The sequence below is a fragment of the Embiotoca jacksoni genome, unplaced genomic scaffold (assembly GCF_022577435.1).
Source record: "Embiotoca jacksoni isolate LCO1_2020_lvr unplaced genomic scaffold, fEmbJac1.0.p SCAF_11, whole genome shotgun sequence".
NCBI lineage: Eukaryota > Metazoa > Chordata > Actinopteri > Embiotocidae > Embiotoca > Embiotoca jacksoni.
This window is the reverse complement of record NW_027185241.1, coordinates 3,273,824-3,289,155: the sequence shown is the minus strand read 5'-3', so window position 1 is coordinate 3,289,155 and position 15,332 is coordinate 3,273,824. Positions and strand designations below refer to the sequence as shown.

Sequence of the window (15,332 nt, the reverse complement as noted above, 5' to 3'; positions counted from 1 at the left end):
CAAAAGTACCAGACAAGACTGGAGCCAGTTTCAAAGAAAATATAAAGTTTATATTCCCTCATGTAGAATACAGTTATTTCAAGTGTATACACCACTATGAATAAATACATACATGTTTTCTGAAAAGGTCAGCATGTGGGGCCAATACTGGGTCGATATCTCTGATATACTGCATGACTTCCTCTACTGTCCACAGGTTGGGATCCTGACCGCTGGGCCTGGGACTCTCCCGGAAACTGCCTGAGACAACAAAAGCACAAACTCAGATCCATAAAGATAAAGTCAATCATTGGGTTTAGCTGGCGATACCAAAAGACATAAAAAAAAAAAATAAAAAAAAACCCACAAGATGTTGATCAAATCGCAGCGGTTGGAGCTGTCCGAGCACACGGCCCTGGGAAACAGTTTGGACACCTGTCAGTCAGGGCGCACTGTGCTGATAAGATGCACCTGCACATCCTTATTTGTACTTTTTGCCCCCACATAAGTGTAGTGGTAGGTGTGATGTCTTACATTAAAATGAATCATAATTTAACAGTTGTTTGAATTACTCCTAAAGCCATCACTGCATACATATGAAACCGTTAACACGTGAAAAAGCGCAAATGTGTTCTGATACTAGTCACATATTTGTGCATACCAAAATAATCACATTATAGAGACAGAAAAACGTCTCCAAAGTAATAACTTGATAATTCACCCATTTTCGCACTCCCACTTCTCGGTTATTAAGCCACAAAGTCCCGATTGCTTCACATCGTACCACGCGTCAAAAATAAACAGCAGAACTTACCCTTTCTGATGAAGCTAGTGGTTTCTCCCTGTGACAAATTGTTGTCGAGTAATCCGGCTTTGAAATCAAAGCAAATTTCTGCTCTGTCTCCAACAGAGGGCTGACATTCCAACCCATTTTAAAATGTTATAAAATATTGTCTTTGCTTGGTGACCCGACAGCAGAGTGGTGAGGGCACATACACCCTGAGCTGCGAGTCCCTGGTTCGGGTTCCAGCTGGCCGGACCTTTGTTGCATGTTATTACCCTACTCTCTTTCTCCTCATTTCCTGTCAATCCCTCTTGTCAATATCAAAGAAAAGCATGAAATACCTATAGAAATCATTGTTAAACAGATCAATGCATAATGTATTTGCTTTTCATGGCAATGATTCAAAGGGTGTGGTAAAAAGATGTGTAAGACTTCAGTGAATAAAATCTCACTATTGGTCTGATGTTGCAAGATTGTAGGCAATCTTCCCCGACACAGTTATGAAACGATGCCCGTGATGAGCGTAGGGTATAATATCTGTAAAATCCAACAATTTCCAAAAGGTGCAATCATTTTTTTTCTTAGATGTAAAGTGTTTTTGCATCACAGAATAAGATACAGCTTCTAATGACAGAGATCTTGAACATAAAGGTGTTAAAATTACACTGAAAACAGCCTCGGGTTCATCGGGTAAAACGCGGATGCTGCCTCAAACATTGCCTTCTAATTCATTTGAATGGGGCCGTTCCATTGAAACAGCAGAGAAAGCAACGCAGCGGTAAAAGAAATGCAGAGCTGTCATCTGTCAAAGTGCTACAATGGTCAAACAAAATTGTGAAAGGAATTACTTTGAGACAAGAACACCATATTCCCACCGTTTACCTTTGTGATACTCTCCGTCTTACCATCTTCAGAACATTTGAAAAAAAAGATTGCCTCTGTGATAACTCTGCAGAATGACACAGACTTGAGTGTTATAAGTGGCTGCGCAGCTTTTCGGTGTCTCGATAAGCCTTCAAACTCGCTCTGTTCCGAGCCGTTTTTTTTTGATACGATCATCCATTTAGGAGCTTTTACAATCACCACACGGAAGCGGTGAAATGAGCAAGTGTCGACAGTTACGACGTTTTCAGTCTCAGCGACTCTCCCAGCCCGTAGAGATCTTACCTGTAGAGTTGTTATGATGCAGCAGTTTGGAGGGAGACCTCAGGCCAGGCGTCAGTCCCGTCGAGTTCGGGCTCTTCTTTAAATGCTCTGTTGCGGCAACACCGTTCTCGATGAAGGACTCACCTGAGGACAGAGCAGAAGACTCACTGATGAGATAAAGTAATCACATAGATGATGAAACGATCCCAAAATAAAAAAAAAAAACTTAGGCTGGCAACTAAAACAAAAATCCAACATACAATGCTGAGTGTAAAAAAGCAGCACAAAAGCGACGTAACCGGCTGACTTATTCTCTTGATATAGTTCACTGATAATATGGCTGCAACCCTCAGAGAATACCACAGTGATTTGAGTGTGTGTTATGGCCTTCTGTAAAAGTACAAGGGCTTTTTAAGGGGGCATATAACCCTTTTATATAAATCTCTTCAAATATTCCATTAACTTAATTAAAATCTAAGGAAATTGAAAGATGATTAAATGATTAACTTCCTGCCCCAAAACTTAATAACACTTGCTCCTGAGCCAGGAGCGTGTCTGTTTAACTACTTCCTATTATATGATGATATGATGAAGCTTAAGTCAGAGCTGTCACTTATTTGTTAAACATTTAACTTGTAGTTAAATGTTTTATAGAAAATGTGGTGCAGCATTACAGTTGAGGGCCACCGATTCTATAAATAAAGACTATGCATAGGAGTGGAAGCCATATTTAATCAGTGGAATCCTTTAAACTAATTTCTGATACATTTTTTCACACCAAAAAAATAACAAATTAAAATACAATCCAAAGGCAATTTACACAACTGAAAAAAACTCTGGCCCTCTGCAGCACATCAGTGCAAATCTCAGGGTACACAGAAGAAGTTAATTATTACTGATAAATGTAAATAATTTATCAGGGTTGAGCAAACTGGGTGGGATCATAAGATAATAATTCCCCGATTTGAGATTACCATACTTGAGTGCTGATTTAATATTTTTTTGGCAAATTTGAACTGTTGATAATCCTACAAGTATCGCACCGGTCGAACAGAAACAGTCAGTTGTTAGCAGTTTGCAGAAAGTGAAACGGTTACAGATTAGCAGGAAAACTTCAGGATTTATGCTTTGTAGAGAAAAAAAAACAAAAACGGTGATTTTCAGCCACTGTTTGAAAAAACTAACAGCGCTCCGGTAGAATTTGTTCACGCACCAATGTTATCAGGCTACCGGTAACTGGCTAGCTCCCAGGCTAACTGTGAGCTGCTAGCATTTATCACCCTGGCTCAGTGTGAACAGAAAGTTAAATATTGATTCAGCCTATTGATAAAAAAAAAAAAAAAAGAAAAGAAAAAAAGGGGGGAACTGTGAAATTTAAGAAGAGAATTTAATGTTTTTCTTACCCATACTAAAATACCTACATCAATGATTTTTACTAGCTGTAAATATAAGCAAAAGATAGTTAAGTATTTTTTTTTTAATTCAAAAAAGAAACATGAATTATTCTATAACTTGGGATAAAAGTATGTATAAAGTAGCATACCATCAGTGGAGTGCCGGGAGATTTTTGCCAGTTTCTGAGACAGGGGACTGTTGAAGTCCTGAAGGAAGCGTTTGGTGCCTCGGCCCGGGCCTGTCGTCAGGCTGTCTCCAAAACCTCTCCTCTCTAAAAATCAACATAAATGGAGGAGAGAACAACAGTTACTACAGCTGGAGGTTTCAAAGTGAAGCAAAAAGGAAGAAACAGTGCATGACAACGGTACGGATAAGAACGTCATCGTTTAAGGTCCATAAAACATGTTGAATTGACATTGCTCAACATGAACACAATACTGCTAGAATATTTTGGGACTTGTCACTCTTCTTCTATTCACGACTCCAGCCATGCAACGTCTTGTTTCCTACATTAAAACAAAGTTATTTGCTGTTTGAACAAAAGTGTAAAACATACAGTACAGATGGGGAAACACGTGGTGCGCCTCCGTGGAGTATTTATGAGATTTGTTTCACAGAAGATTACTGCCAGCATCTCCACATGAATTAAGCAAACAGATTTCCTTCTGCTGTTTGGAGTTTTTTTTCCCCCTCCTGAACGACTTACAAAAAAACAAAAACAGGACCGATGCCAGTGCTGCCTAAATGCCCAAATTCAACTGAATGTACACATGCAATCTAACTGCGATCTAAAAATGTACATTGTGATCACAGCTTCAGGAGACAGATAGACATATCCAGGTATCAGATGTATTTCTAATAAGGACAAAGGCATGTTTCCTCACTGGACACAATATTAGAGCCTCAAAAACATTATCAAGTCCCTCCACGATTTCACGATGTTTCTTTACTTAACTTATAATTGTTGTTAAAAAAAAATACCACATCATTTTGTGGTAGCTTGTTTTCGAAAACAGTTGGGATGTAATTTACAGCGTTTGAGGGGATTTTATTTTCAGTAAAATGGAGAAAAAAAATTATGGAATTTTTTTTTGTAACTATTATCTAATAAAGAAAGAGCCGTATGTAATCACTTGCTACGATAATAAACATTCTGCACATCACAAAGAGCTGGAAATATTTCAGTTCTCGTCTTTTTTTTCTTATCTTCTGAACTCAATGAACCATCGTCTCACAGTTACTAAAGAATTCCTGAGTCATAAAGACTCATCTTTACCGAAAAAATAAGCAACATCTTCTGTAAAAGTAAGTACTTTCTGTTTTACTGGACAAATACTGTGGCGATCAGTTGAATTCGCATCAATTTTCCTAAAGGGGCTCATTATCCAACTGTAGATGTACTTGTGAACCCACGCTGAGAGAGCAGTGGCCCTGACCTGTGCTGTATGTGTGACTGTCGTAGTGTAAACCTCCTCTGGCTACGGGCTGGCTGCCAAACAGAGGATCGCAGTGAAGATTGTGGCACAGTTTTTCCAGGAAGCGGAGGACGTAGGTGACGCTGCTGACTGTAGGCAAGGTCAGGGTGCGCTGCTGCTGGTCAAAAAAGGCTGGATGAGAGAAAAAAAAAAAAAAAGGGGGGGAAAAGGATGGTAAAGGTGAACCCTGCATTCTATGTAACAATAAAATAAAATGACAGAATTTAACATTAACAAGGTCAAATCCTAATCCGTTAAAAAGCATTAAAACAGAGAGAAGAGGCATAGAGTGAGAAAGCATATTCCCTTTCAAATGTCTTTACTCCACACCTGAAATGACTTCACCCCCCTGTCCAGACTTGAGGCGGGAGAAGACCGAGCCCTGGTTGTGGGCCGAGTCCACGCACGCCTGGACACACTGCTGAAGCACTGAGGAGGCTCGGCCCGGTCCGAAGTGGTCTGGGAGCTGCTGAATACGCCGCTGGTCCAAATGGGGTCCCACCTTGCCGTACTTGTTTAGGTACACGCAAACTGCACGGCAGAAAAACAAGCCGAGGTTTATGAGGCTTATTATTCAATCCATTAGGTCCCCCACCGTGCTGCCTTTAAACCATGTCTTCATGTATTAATCTCAGAGGCAGACAATCTTGATCATTTCCAATAAATGCCAAGTTTCTCAGCATCACATAGGCAGCTCAGCAGACAGACGTGTGTGGTGTTTTGGCTCGACTTTACTGCCAATGTGAAACGAAACCAAGCTCCTTTACTTTTCAAAGGTAGCGCAGAGTCAGTGACCGTGTGTGTGACAGCATGAGACTAAAATGTACTCAACATCCCACACCCACACACGGAGAAAAAGCAGATAATAAAGTGCGTTGCGCTGAGGCCTGTGCATGTTGTGTACCTGTGGGAGCCTGTAGTGCAGAGTTGGGGATGGTGGCATTGTCCAGGGGCACAGTGCTGGTGTCTGGCTCTGGGGTGCTGCTGGTGGGAGACGTGGGGACTGGATTAGGTACCACTCGTGGTTTTCTCTGTATACAAACACACACATTCAGATTTTACATTATTTGTCTCTTCGCTCGTTAACTATCATCAGTACATCTAATGCAGAAAAGTTTTCAATGTAGCAACGAAAGTGACTCTCGTGTTGCTCTATTTTTTTTCATATTTAAAGTAAATCAAACAAACTAACTTCCTGTAAATGAAACATGATGTTACATTGGGACACAAAACAAACATCAAAAAGGTAAATTCGTGAGTCTGCCAAGTGTTTTCATTAATCTCCTCTCAGGACATTATTGGGACCTGATGAGTGCAGCTACCTGCTTTGCCAGCAGACAAACTGGATGCTGCCCAACATTTGTTGTGGACGACCACTGTGCTTTTTGTATCCATGCCTTTGAAATTGAAACCAGCTCAATCTACCACACTTGGAAAAACTGTCAACTAACAGGAGGGTATTCATTTACAAATTTTAACCCCAGACACACCTTACATGATGAAGCAAATGGCTTTTAAAAAAAATGTGGAAGTACTTAAAATGGGACAGTATCCATGTTTCCGCAGGTGCTGTCAAACACAATTGGCAGGGTAAGTAAAGACAACAGAGATGAGAGCGGGCTGTAACAGAACATACTGTTTCATTTCTGACTAATCAACTTGTCCAAGTAAAGTAGAAGAGCACTGGGCAAATCACCAATCAACAGTGTATTATGCGCTCAAAGAGACGTACTGGATAAGTTACTCATTTGAAAGATTACATCATTGTGCCTCTTGCATCCAGCTGCTGAAATGTGCCGATAATGGCAGTGTTTATACTGCATGTGTGTAGATGGTCGTCTACCTTGCTGCCAGGCTTGGGCCCCCTTTTCTTTGGGATCTTGATGGGTTCTGCCGGAGTCTGTGCCTGCTGCAGAGCTATCCTCTGTGCCCAGTTGGCAGGCAGTCTGCCCCGGGTTCGCCCTGGGCCCGACACCGGCCGTCCAGGGCCAGCCATGGCATCCTCCAGCCAGCCAGCTCTCTTTGCCCAGCCCAGCTGCAAACAAAGGGCGAAGGAGACACGGAGTCAAGGGTTTTGTCTGTGGTGATAACAGCATGGAACAAATCAGCATGTCTTTCCAGAAACACTATTCAAGTTACTCGGCAGAATCCTGAAAACTCACTGTGAAAAGAAACGGTCTCCATAAAGCCTAATAGTTGTTTCTACACCAACAGTCTGAAGGAAGATGCAGCGAAATCTTAAAAGCTGGCCGAATAAAACCAAAACTATCTAAACTTTTTGACATCTCTAGATCTAAATAAGAAAATGTGTTTTTGTCATTTGAGGGAATAAACTCCGATGGGATCTCTAAGCCACGTCATGCCTACCTTACTGCCAGGCTTGGGCCCTCGTTTCTTTGGGATCTTAATGGGCTCCAGGCCTTTGCTTGGCTGGATGCTCTGTGGTCCCAACGCTGAGCCCTTCTGACTCCAGGGCCCTGTCACTTTGGTTTTCCTGCGGCCTGGCTTACGTCCTCTCTGACCTGGAGGTCTGCCCACCGTGGGGGTGGGGTGCATGGCTGGACTCTCCACACTTCCGTCTGTGAGTGTCCCGAGGCTCTTGGGCAACACTACTGAAAGGGAAAAGATGGACAGGCACACAAGAAAAGAGGAGTTGAGGAAACAGTTGCAGCATCACAGTATAAAAGAACAAATTAAGAATTACAGCTTCTGGGTCATTTGTGCAAACATTTAGTGTTTAGTTTGAGGTTAGAAACATATTTCTCCACTGATGCACGTATTCTTTCAATATGAAATCTAGACCTCTGTATGCAGTTACATCATCTGAATGAAAGGAGCAACAGACATTTGTTCAATCAAAATCCCAAGTCAACCTCGCCACACATCTGCCATGTAACATGCACATGACATTCCCACAGAGCAGAATTATTCATGTGCCCGACATCACACACAAGCTGCAGTGTCCTCGACTGCCTCCAGCTGCAGCCAACCAAGAAGAAAATTGAGGCATAAATGTTTTACACACACAAGTGGCACATCAGGAATTTCCACCTATGCTATAAGTACATTTCTCAAATGCTTAACAACAAGTAATGTACCGCAATTCAACCATTCGGTGCAGAACAAACTCCAGCTGTTCATAACACCTCAGCAAACATTCTTCGCCGTGAAACATCTCTCAGACTGTAATGTGCTTCAAATTGAGAGTGAACACGTAGAGAGAAAAGAAAAAGGGTAAAAGGTTACATCAAAGACGTGTATGCTTCAGTTTCCTTTGTACAACTGCTCACTCAGTAAATCGGAACCTTTCAGTGAACTCTGAAGCTTCAGTTGCCTTTTTGTCTGCACAAATAAGGTCACAAGCCTCAGATTCCTGGGAAAATCACTGCAATATGACGTGTCTACATGGTAGGCAGATTAAAGGGGGGAAAAAAAATAATGGATGCTGCAATTAATCGGGATATGTTGTCTTGAAGTGTGACACAGATATGCCACCTCTGGTAGCCATGTTTTCTCTTTAGAATGAAAGCACAGCTGTGGTTATATGGAATTTTGTTTGTGGCGCTCAAGCACTGATAAAATCTATTTCAATTAATAAACAGCGACGTGCCTTCCCAGATATACAAGAGGCAATCAAAAAGTTCAGACTGTTCCTGTTGTGTGACAGGGTGCAGCATAGTGATGTGGACGAGCACGGCGGGAGCAGTAGTGTTCATGAGTAAGTACAGTATGTCAGGTTACATCACTTCATCAAATTCACATCTGCAATTTGAACATTGACCTAAAATTTCACCAAAGAACGCACATCAAATCTTTTGTAAAATCTTTGGGGAACAGATCTCTGTGTTGAGAGTATGACATCCACAGGGTTGTTTACCGGGAATTCATCCCTATGATCGAGTTGCATCATTGCTGTCGATTTTCTGAAGCTTTTCAAGGATCTTCGTTGCCGATTCCACAAGTTTGACACAAAATTTGATGTGTGCATTCTCTGCTTAAGTGCATGTTAAAATCGCAAATGCGCATTTATCAGTGGTCACATAAACACCTGTAACACAGGGGCTGATGTTGATGAAGCGACTTGGCGACTTGGAATACTTACTCACAAAGCTTCCTCCTGCTCCATGTACATCATGCGCCCTGTTCGCATGCAACAGTCTCTCTATTCTTTGTTAAGTCCCTCGTAGTAATAGTTCCTATTATTCTGCAAAATCTATAAAGCACAGCTTCTTGAATATTTCTTCAGGAGCAAGTAATTCCAGTGAAAACCCCAAATCATTTGTGCGGCAACTAAAAGTATGAGAAAAATTGTGGTTTGGGCAGAGTATATAACTACAGTATGACATCACACAAACAGGCATCACCTGCATAAACTGTGATCTATTACAAACAACACAAGATGAAGGTGAATCAGAAGAAAAACAAGGGCTGAAAGATTTAGGCAAGAGGTGAAGGAAAAAAAAAAAAAAAAAAGAGCCATAACTCTTTAAAACAAAGGACAGTTAATCAAAGGTGATTTTATTTCACTGTATCTTTCCATGCCTGCTGGCTAGAATAAAAAGAAGGAATGTGCGAACACCTTAAAAGCCAGGGGATTAAACCCAAATAAAGAAGCGAGCTGCTGACAGCTGCGAGACAGACTTAAAATTTATCTTGCGAACTCCCACCCATGAACACACACACACCCTTCATTTCTTGATGGGAAGCATTTCAGAACTCGCATAAACCACAGAGGGAACAAGCACATGGTATAAACATTAAGAGAGGGCCTATATTAAATACATAAAAACAACCAAGCAAACCGTCTACTTTACATAAGCCATCACAGTTGGCAAAACCTCAAGAATGTGTGCATGCAAAAACAACCATGGAGAAAAAAGAACCACGGTATAGTCAGGATTTCTGACTTCAAATACACCTGCAAGGCCGCCACTCACGCGCGCACACACACACATGCGCACACACACGCACACACACACACACACACACCACACGCACACCACACACACACACACACACACACACACACACACACACACACACACACACACACACACTACACAAACTAAAATGCACTGGTATTCATCCGGGATCAACCCAAGACAGATTTGCGAGAGGAGCGGCCACATTCATTAGCACAGGTCTTGGCCCGTGAGGGTCTATTTATTAAACCCACTTTCACACTTTCACACCAATCAATGCAAAACTCAATCTGCATGCTACTGCTACTTTTCAAAGGGGAGTCACAGCAGGGCAAAGGAAAAGGAAAAAAAAAAACAAGGCACCTGATTGATCCTAAACAGGCTGGACAAATCCTAGATAATATGTTTAAAGGTTAAAAGACCTCGAGGTTACAATCAATTGCACTGCTTGTAAATACAGCCAAACAAATGCGTAACAAGCAAAGCCTTGTTTTTTCTCTCTCCCCTGAGTGAGTTCATCGAGTTCACAAAGCCACCACTGCCAGCTTCATATTACAGCAACACAACTTTCTCAAGAGCTTCTAATCTATCACTCTACAACTGCATTTCTTTAATTTCATTCAGTTTACTCACCCCCTCGCTCAATCAAAAGTCAAAAGTGTGTGGTTATCTGCACAGCTGTCCTCAGATTCACCCTCTCCTCATGCCCTGTCCTCCTCTCCCACTCTTCCTCTGCGTTGCTCCTCCTCCGTCTTTCTTTTTTCCTCCCTTCTCCTCTTCTCTCCTCCCACCATCTGCTGACAATGTAAACAGTCCACCGTTCACAGCAAACGCCGGTCTTTTTCTCTTCGTTCCTGTCTCCTCTCTTAACTCCAGTCTTTCCAAGGTGTCTAATCAGACTCTGGTCGTCAGGGTGCCAACGAGAGGCCTGTGGAGGGGCCCCCATCCGGGCTTGCTCCAACCACGTCAGGGCCCGACTCTGCCAGCTGGGTGAGTGCCAGGCCTTCATAAAACACTAGCAGGCTACAAAGACATGTCCTGCCACCACATTTCCCTCCTTCCTTCCACTCCTTCAAACGCTGTGGATCCAACACACGAGGACTGTTGACCTTGTGGCTGATAACCCTTCTGTCCACTTTTTTTCTTTTATGTCTCTTGTATTAAAAAAAAAACTAAATAAAATCGCCTGCTCAGTGTCTGACTTTTATTCCTGATTTTGAAAAAGCTGAAAAATTTCTGAAATGCTTTAAGAAAGCAGTGACTACCAGTAATTTGTTTGTTGAATGGAAAAGGAAAGAAATAATGTCTCATGGAGAATTGCTAACTGTCAAGATGAGCTGTAAACACAGTCTTTTCGAAGAAAAGCAAAACCACAGGTATGCTTACTTTAACATTCTACAAAGTCGACTGGGTGTTCGTGGCTACTGGAAGCAAACTCAACCGAACGCAACATGTGATCTCGAGTACGATTTTAACCTCTACATTATGTTCTTACATCACACTGCACCAACACTCACAATCGTCACAAAAAACAAACAAAAGTACACTTAATCTCTAGCAGAGTATGTTGATGAAATTAGCTCATTTTTGAGGTAAACAATGTATTTTTCCATATCATTGCCTGGATTTAAATGCTAAAGTAAATATACAAGTATTTGTTCTTGAAATGGGTCTCAGATTCTATTAGGAGGAGTGTGAAAGTACAGCGGATGGACAATGAAAAAAAAACCTGTTATTACGTAATGTAATCTAATAGATTGATTTAGGTTTTGTTCAGATTCAGTGGTGGCAGTAGTAATTAAACTCCATATAACCTAATTATTACAATTCACTGCCCTACAAAATAACATAAAATAAATGTGTATTTCCGGCCCTGTAAAAGTTTAGGCTCTGCACAGCCACACAGATGTGTTCAGTCTTTCTCAACGATCAGACCTATGATCAGGTTGAAGATAAGACGGAGCTACGACGTGAATTTTGTGAGATCACCAATCTCGCACAATAAACTAAATTTACCTCCAGAAAAATTCACAAATAAAACTGTTGGGCTACAGATAATGTGCCGACCTTTGGTGCCAGGCGGCTGAAGGTTGTCTCCAGTGAGGGCGCACCAGCCAACAGGGAAGATGTCCCGCGAGTCGTAGCGGCAGTAGTAGTCGAAGGCTCCCCGCCAGCCATCGAAGGTGACCAGCACCTCGACACCGCGCAGTGCACCTACTGTGGCTGGGCAGATGAAGTGGGGGTTTTTCCTGTCCACCGCCTCCAGCTTCATGCCCATGTGGAAGGAGTTCTGCTCTGGGGCGGGAGGCTCCTGCTGGGGAATATGGAGAAAGAGAGAGAAATGGGGTCAGGTATGGAAGTTGGCGTGCCCGAGTGCATTCATTTGTAGGTTAGAAACACAGTAAAATGCTGATCATGTTTTGCTAAGTGATACATTTTTCTTGTTGTACCAAACAAAGTTCCCTCCTAATGTCTCGTATAAATAAGTAATTATGACTCATTTTCCATAGCATGGTGAGTTCGTGAGCTTTTTACAGGTACCTTGTGAAAAATGCGAGAAGGAGCCATCTCAGCTCCATTTAGTGTTTTCAGGAGGAACATGGGCCAGGAGGACGCATTGAGACGGAAACCTGAAAAAAAGGAGTCATTTTTGCCATAAGTACACCAGCTTTAAGAGGCGAGGGTTAAATGATGATTGTTTTAGACATTTCTGAAGCTAAAACGCCTCTTTGTCCCTTGTTTCAGCTTTTCAAATGTGAATATTTGCCTGCCTTTCTTTACTTTTGGAATAATGTGAACTGAAAATCTTGAGTTTTGGGCTGTTGGTCAGACAAAAGATGACATTTGAAGATATCACCTTCACTCTGAGCTTGAGTAGCATATTGTTTACTATTTTTTTTTTATATTTCACGGACCAGACAATGAATGATGAAATGAATCTTAAAATAAATCAATGATGAAAAGAATCACACGTTTTCAAGAATAAAAACAATCAACAACACTGTGTGGTACCAGTGAAAACAGCCAGACAACACAGTGCTCTTTCCCAACGGTCATTTAATATAAAAATGTGCTGTGTAGGTGGCTTTCTAAGCTGTGCAACAAAGTTAACAAGCCTTAATGTGACAAACTAACATTCTGTACTGTCAGTCGCTGACATCTAGTGGACAACAGTCTTTTTAAATCCTCCGAGATGCAAAGGAAAAACTGTACTCTAAAGTCGATGAGTTTTTTTTTTCTTCTTCATGACAATATGTTAAACGTTTAAGAGTTCCTGTTTTTGCGTCCTTACCAAGAGGTGGCTGCAGCATGCCTCCGTTCTTTTCACAGTTACCAATAGGCTGGATCTCCGAGGAGTCCACCAGGCGCCAGAAGTCGTTCTTGTTGTCAGACCCATCCAAGCGCAGCCGCAGCCGCGAGCCCGTCAGGCCCACCACCGTGGCGATGCAGGTGGACGTCGTGTTCCGCGGGTCCTGGGCCTCCAGCTTCATGCCCGCCTTGAACTCGTTTACCGGAGGCGTGACGCTCTACGATTTGTGAGACGAGTGTTAGTTGGAGAGTCAAAAGTCGCGAAACAACAGCAGAGGGGGGGGGGAAAGACATTTTCCCGGTGAAATGAAGATGGGTCAGAAAGAAAGCTCACTTGTCTGAAACACGAAGCAGGCGCAGCAGTAGCACCCGTCTCTTTCAGGTATTTCTCCCAACTGAAGTGCCCTGCAGAACAAGCAGCGTTACCAAATTAAGATTCAGATGTGTTTCGGCAAACCATGTATAATCTGATAAATGTTCAAGTCTCTGAAAACAGTAGGTTAAATAATATGTATGACATTTTGTTTATTGTTTTGTCAAACAAAGGCAACGGGCTGAAAAACTATTATCGACAGCAAAGTTTGTATTCACGATTAAAGAAAACCCCGAGGTAAATCCTTGGGCACCGTTTCCGCTTTAAATTGGCTAAGCGTACTTCATATATCTCTGGCTGCTGTAGGTCATTTACCTTGGTACTGTGAGGGCACCCGGGAGGGCCGTCCACTCCGGGCGTGCTTGATCCTTCGGACATCTTTCCACTCTATAGCTAGAGGAGCCAAGAGAGAAAGAATAAGCCTTCAGCTGAGGGTACTTTTCTCATCAGTCAGTAGCTTGCAATACCCGCTACAATCACCGCTCCAAACATCGGCCATGATTACATGATTATTACAGGACAATAAATGAATCTGCCTGCACGGGGAAAAACAGAGATGGGCTGGAGTTGACTGGAACTAAAATGTGTTTTATATTTCTCATTTCTAGCTTTACCTACAAGCTACTATGAAAATTACTGTTATTGTAGTGAGGATGGTAAAACAATATCGTACCTTTCTGTGGTACGGGTTTCCTCATGCTCCAACAATACTGACCAACTGACAACACAAGGGTGGCCTCCACTCTAAAGACAAGAGAACATACACACAAACTAGCTATGTTACAGTTGTGTAAACCGGGCATAGCCGTCTTAAAACTTGGTGACTCTCGTTTGTGGCAGCTGATTTGAAAATACTGATCTCTTCTTTGTTAATTGTTTTCGTCACGATAAAAACATTTTGAAAATCACCACGTAACTTTGACGTTTGGAGAAAGGTGCAGTACAGCCCTCAAAAAGCAAGCAACATATAACTTACTGAATATTTAATGCGCCATGAACCCCTTTAAACTCATTCACTGACCAGCTGGTATGTTGGTCATTGCAGGGTTGCTCTTGTACAGACAAATATTATTTATAATCTTTAAACTTTATTATTTTATCAGAAAATGTAGTGGACATCCCAAAGTTTTCCAAAATACCAAATGACTTAATTTTTGGGGTCGAAAGTTAAAACTGATGCATGAGAGAGAGAGTATTTTCCACTGGATTTATTTTGCCAGACAGTGTAAATGGCTCAAAATTTAAACCTAGTTCAGGTTATAAAAAGGAAAAGAAATGATGTTGAGTTAAAACAGGGTGATGAAGAGTACAAGACCTTTTATTAACTCAAAGAACTAATTAATACAAAATCTCAAGTACAGACAAAGGTTGGGCTACCACATATGAATTGCTGTGTTTCAAAGGCAAACCAGAGACTTGAGCTTGTTATATCTATTGCAGCTTGCTGGCTTTTTCCTCCTGATGGCAAGCAGGGGATTGTTATGCCAAATATGCATGCACTCCATGTGGATTTCATTCACTCAATTGTACAATCATTTTACAATCAGGTTACATTAGAGCTCCATGATCTACTGATTGTATACATAAGATAGTAACTGACACAAGCAGATGAGGTCAAATCAGATAATAATGCAGTAATGAATACAGCCTGCAATAAACTCAAATTGTTGCTATTGCCTTTCCTCACAACTTTAATTCAATGATTTTAAGCATTTAAAAAAAAAAAAAAAAAAAAAAAAAATACTACCTGCTGATCACAGAAAAAGGAGTATTGCCTGTGTTTACTCAATTTCTCACCATGTTCAGGAAACAGAAGTTTAGAAAAGTGTTTTGATGCTCAGTGACCCCTGTTACCCCCCCCAAAAAAACCCGGATCACAAACATTACCAGCCAGACACAACATACAGGTCAACAGGTCAGACCGATATAAACAAGTGCTTCAAGTGGCT

General features: G+C 41.7%; 1 protein-coding gene across 6 annotated transcripts in view; it reads right to left on the bottom strand.

The window, feature by feature from the left end:
* Nucleotides 1-15,332, bottom strand: part of LOC138193964 (polycomb protein SCMH1-like) — a 39,146-nt gene that overhangs the window by 22,464 nt on the left and 1,350 nt on the right. For 2 of the 6 annotated variants that reach the window (XM_069142303.1, XM_069142311.1), the window contains 14 exons: nt 14,057-14,127; nt 13,699-13,776; nt 13,345-13,415; nt 12,994-13,228; nt 12,243-12,331; nt 11,769-12,015; nt 7,147-7,391; nt 6,623-6,814; nt 5,684-5,810; nt 5,110-5,310; nt 4,741-4,911; nt 3,453-3,575; nt 1,931-2,053; nt 113-240 (listed from right to left, as the gene is read on the bottom strand). In XM_069142303.1, the coding sequence (XP_068998404.1) occupies nt 113-240; nt 1,931-2,053; nt 3,453-3,575; nt 4,741-4,911; nt 5,110-5,310; nt 5,684-5,810; nt 6,623-6,814; nt 7,147-7,391; nt 11,769-12,015; nt 12,243-12,331; nt 12,994-13,228; nt 13,345-13,415; nt 13,699-13,776; nt 14,057-14,081 (2,055 nt within the window). In that variant the 5' untranslated portion in view covers nt 14,082-14,127. Of the gene's footprint in view, nt 1-112; nt 241-1,930; nt 2,054-3,254; nt 3,349-3,452; nt 3,576-4,740; nt 4,912-5,109; nt 5,311-5,683; nt 5,811-6,622; nt 6,815-7,146; nt 7,392-11,768; nt 12,016-12,242; nt 12,332-12,993; nt 13,229-13,344; nt 13,416-13,698; nt 13,777-14,056; nt 14,128-15,332 lie in introns of those variants that run through there. The other 4 variants (XM_069142312.1, XM_069142313.1, XM_069142314.1 and 1 more) reach the window with 4 other exon arrangements.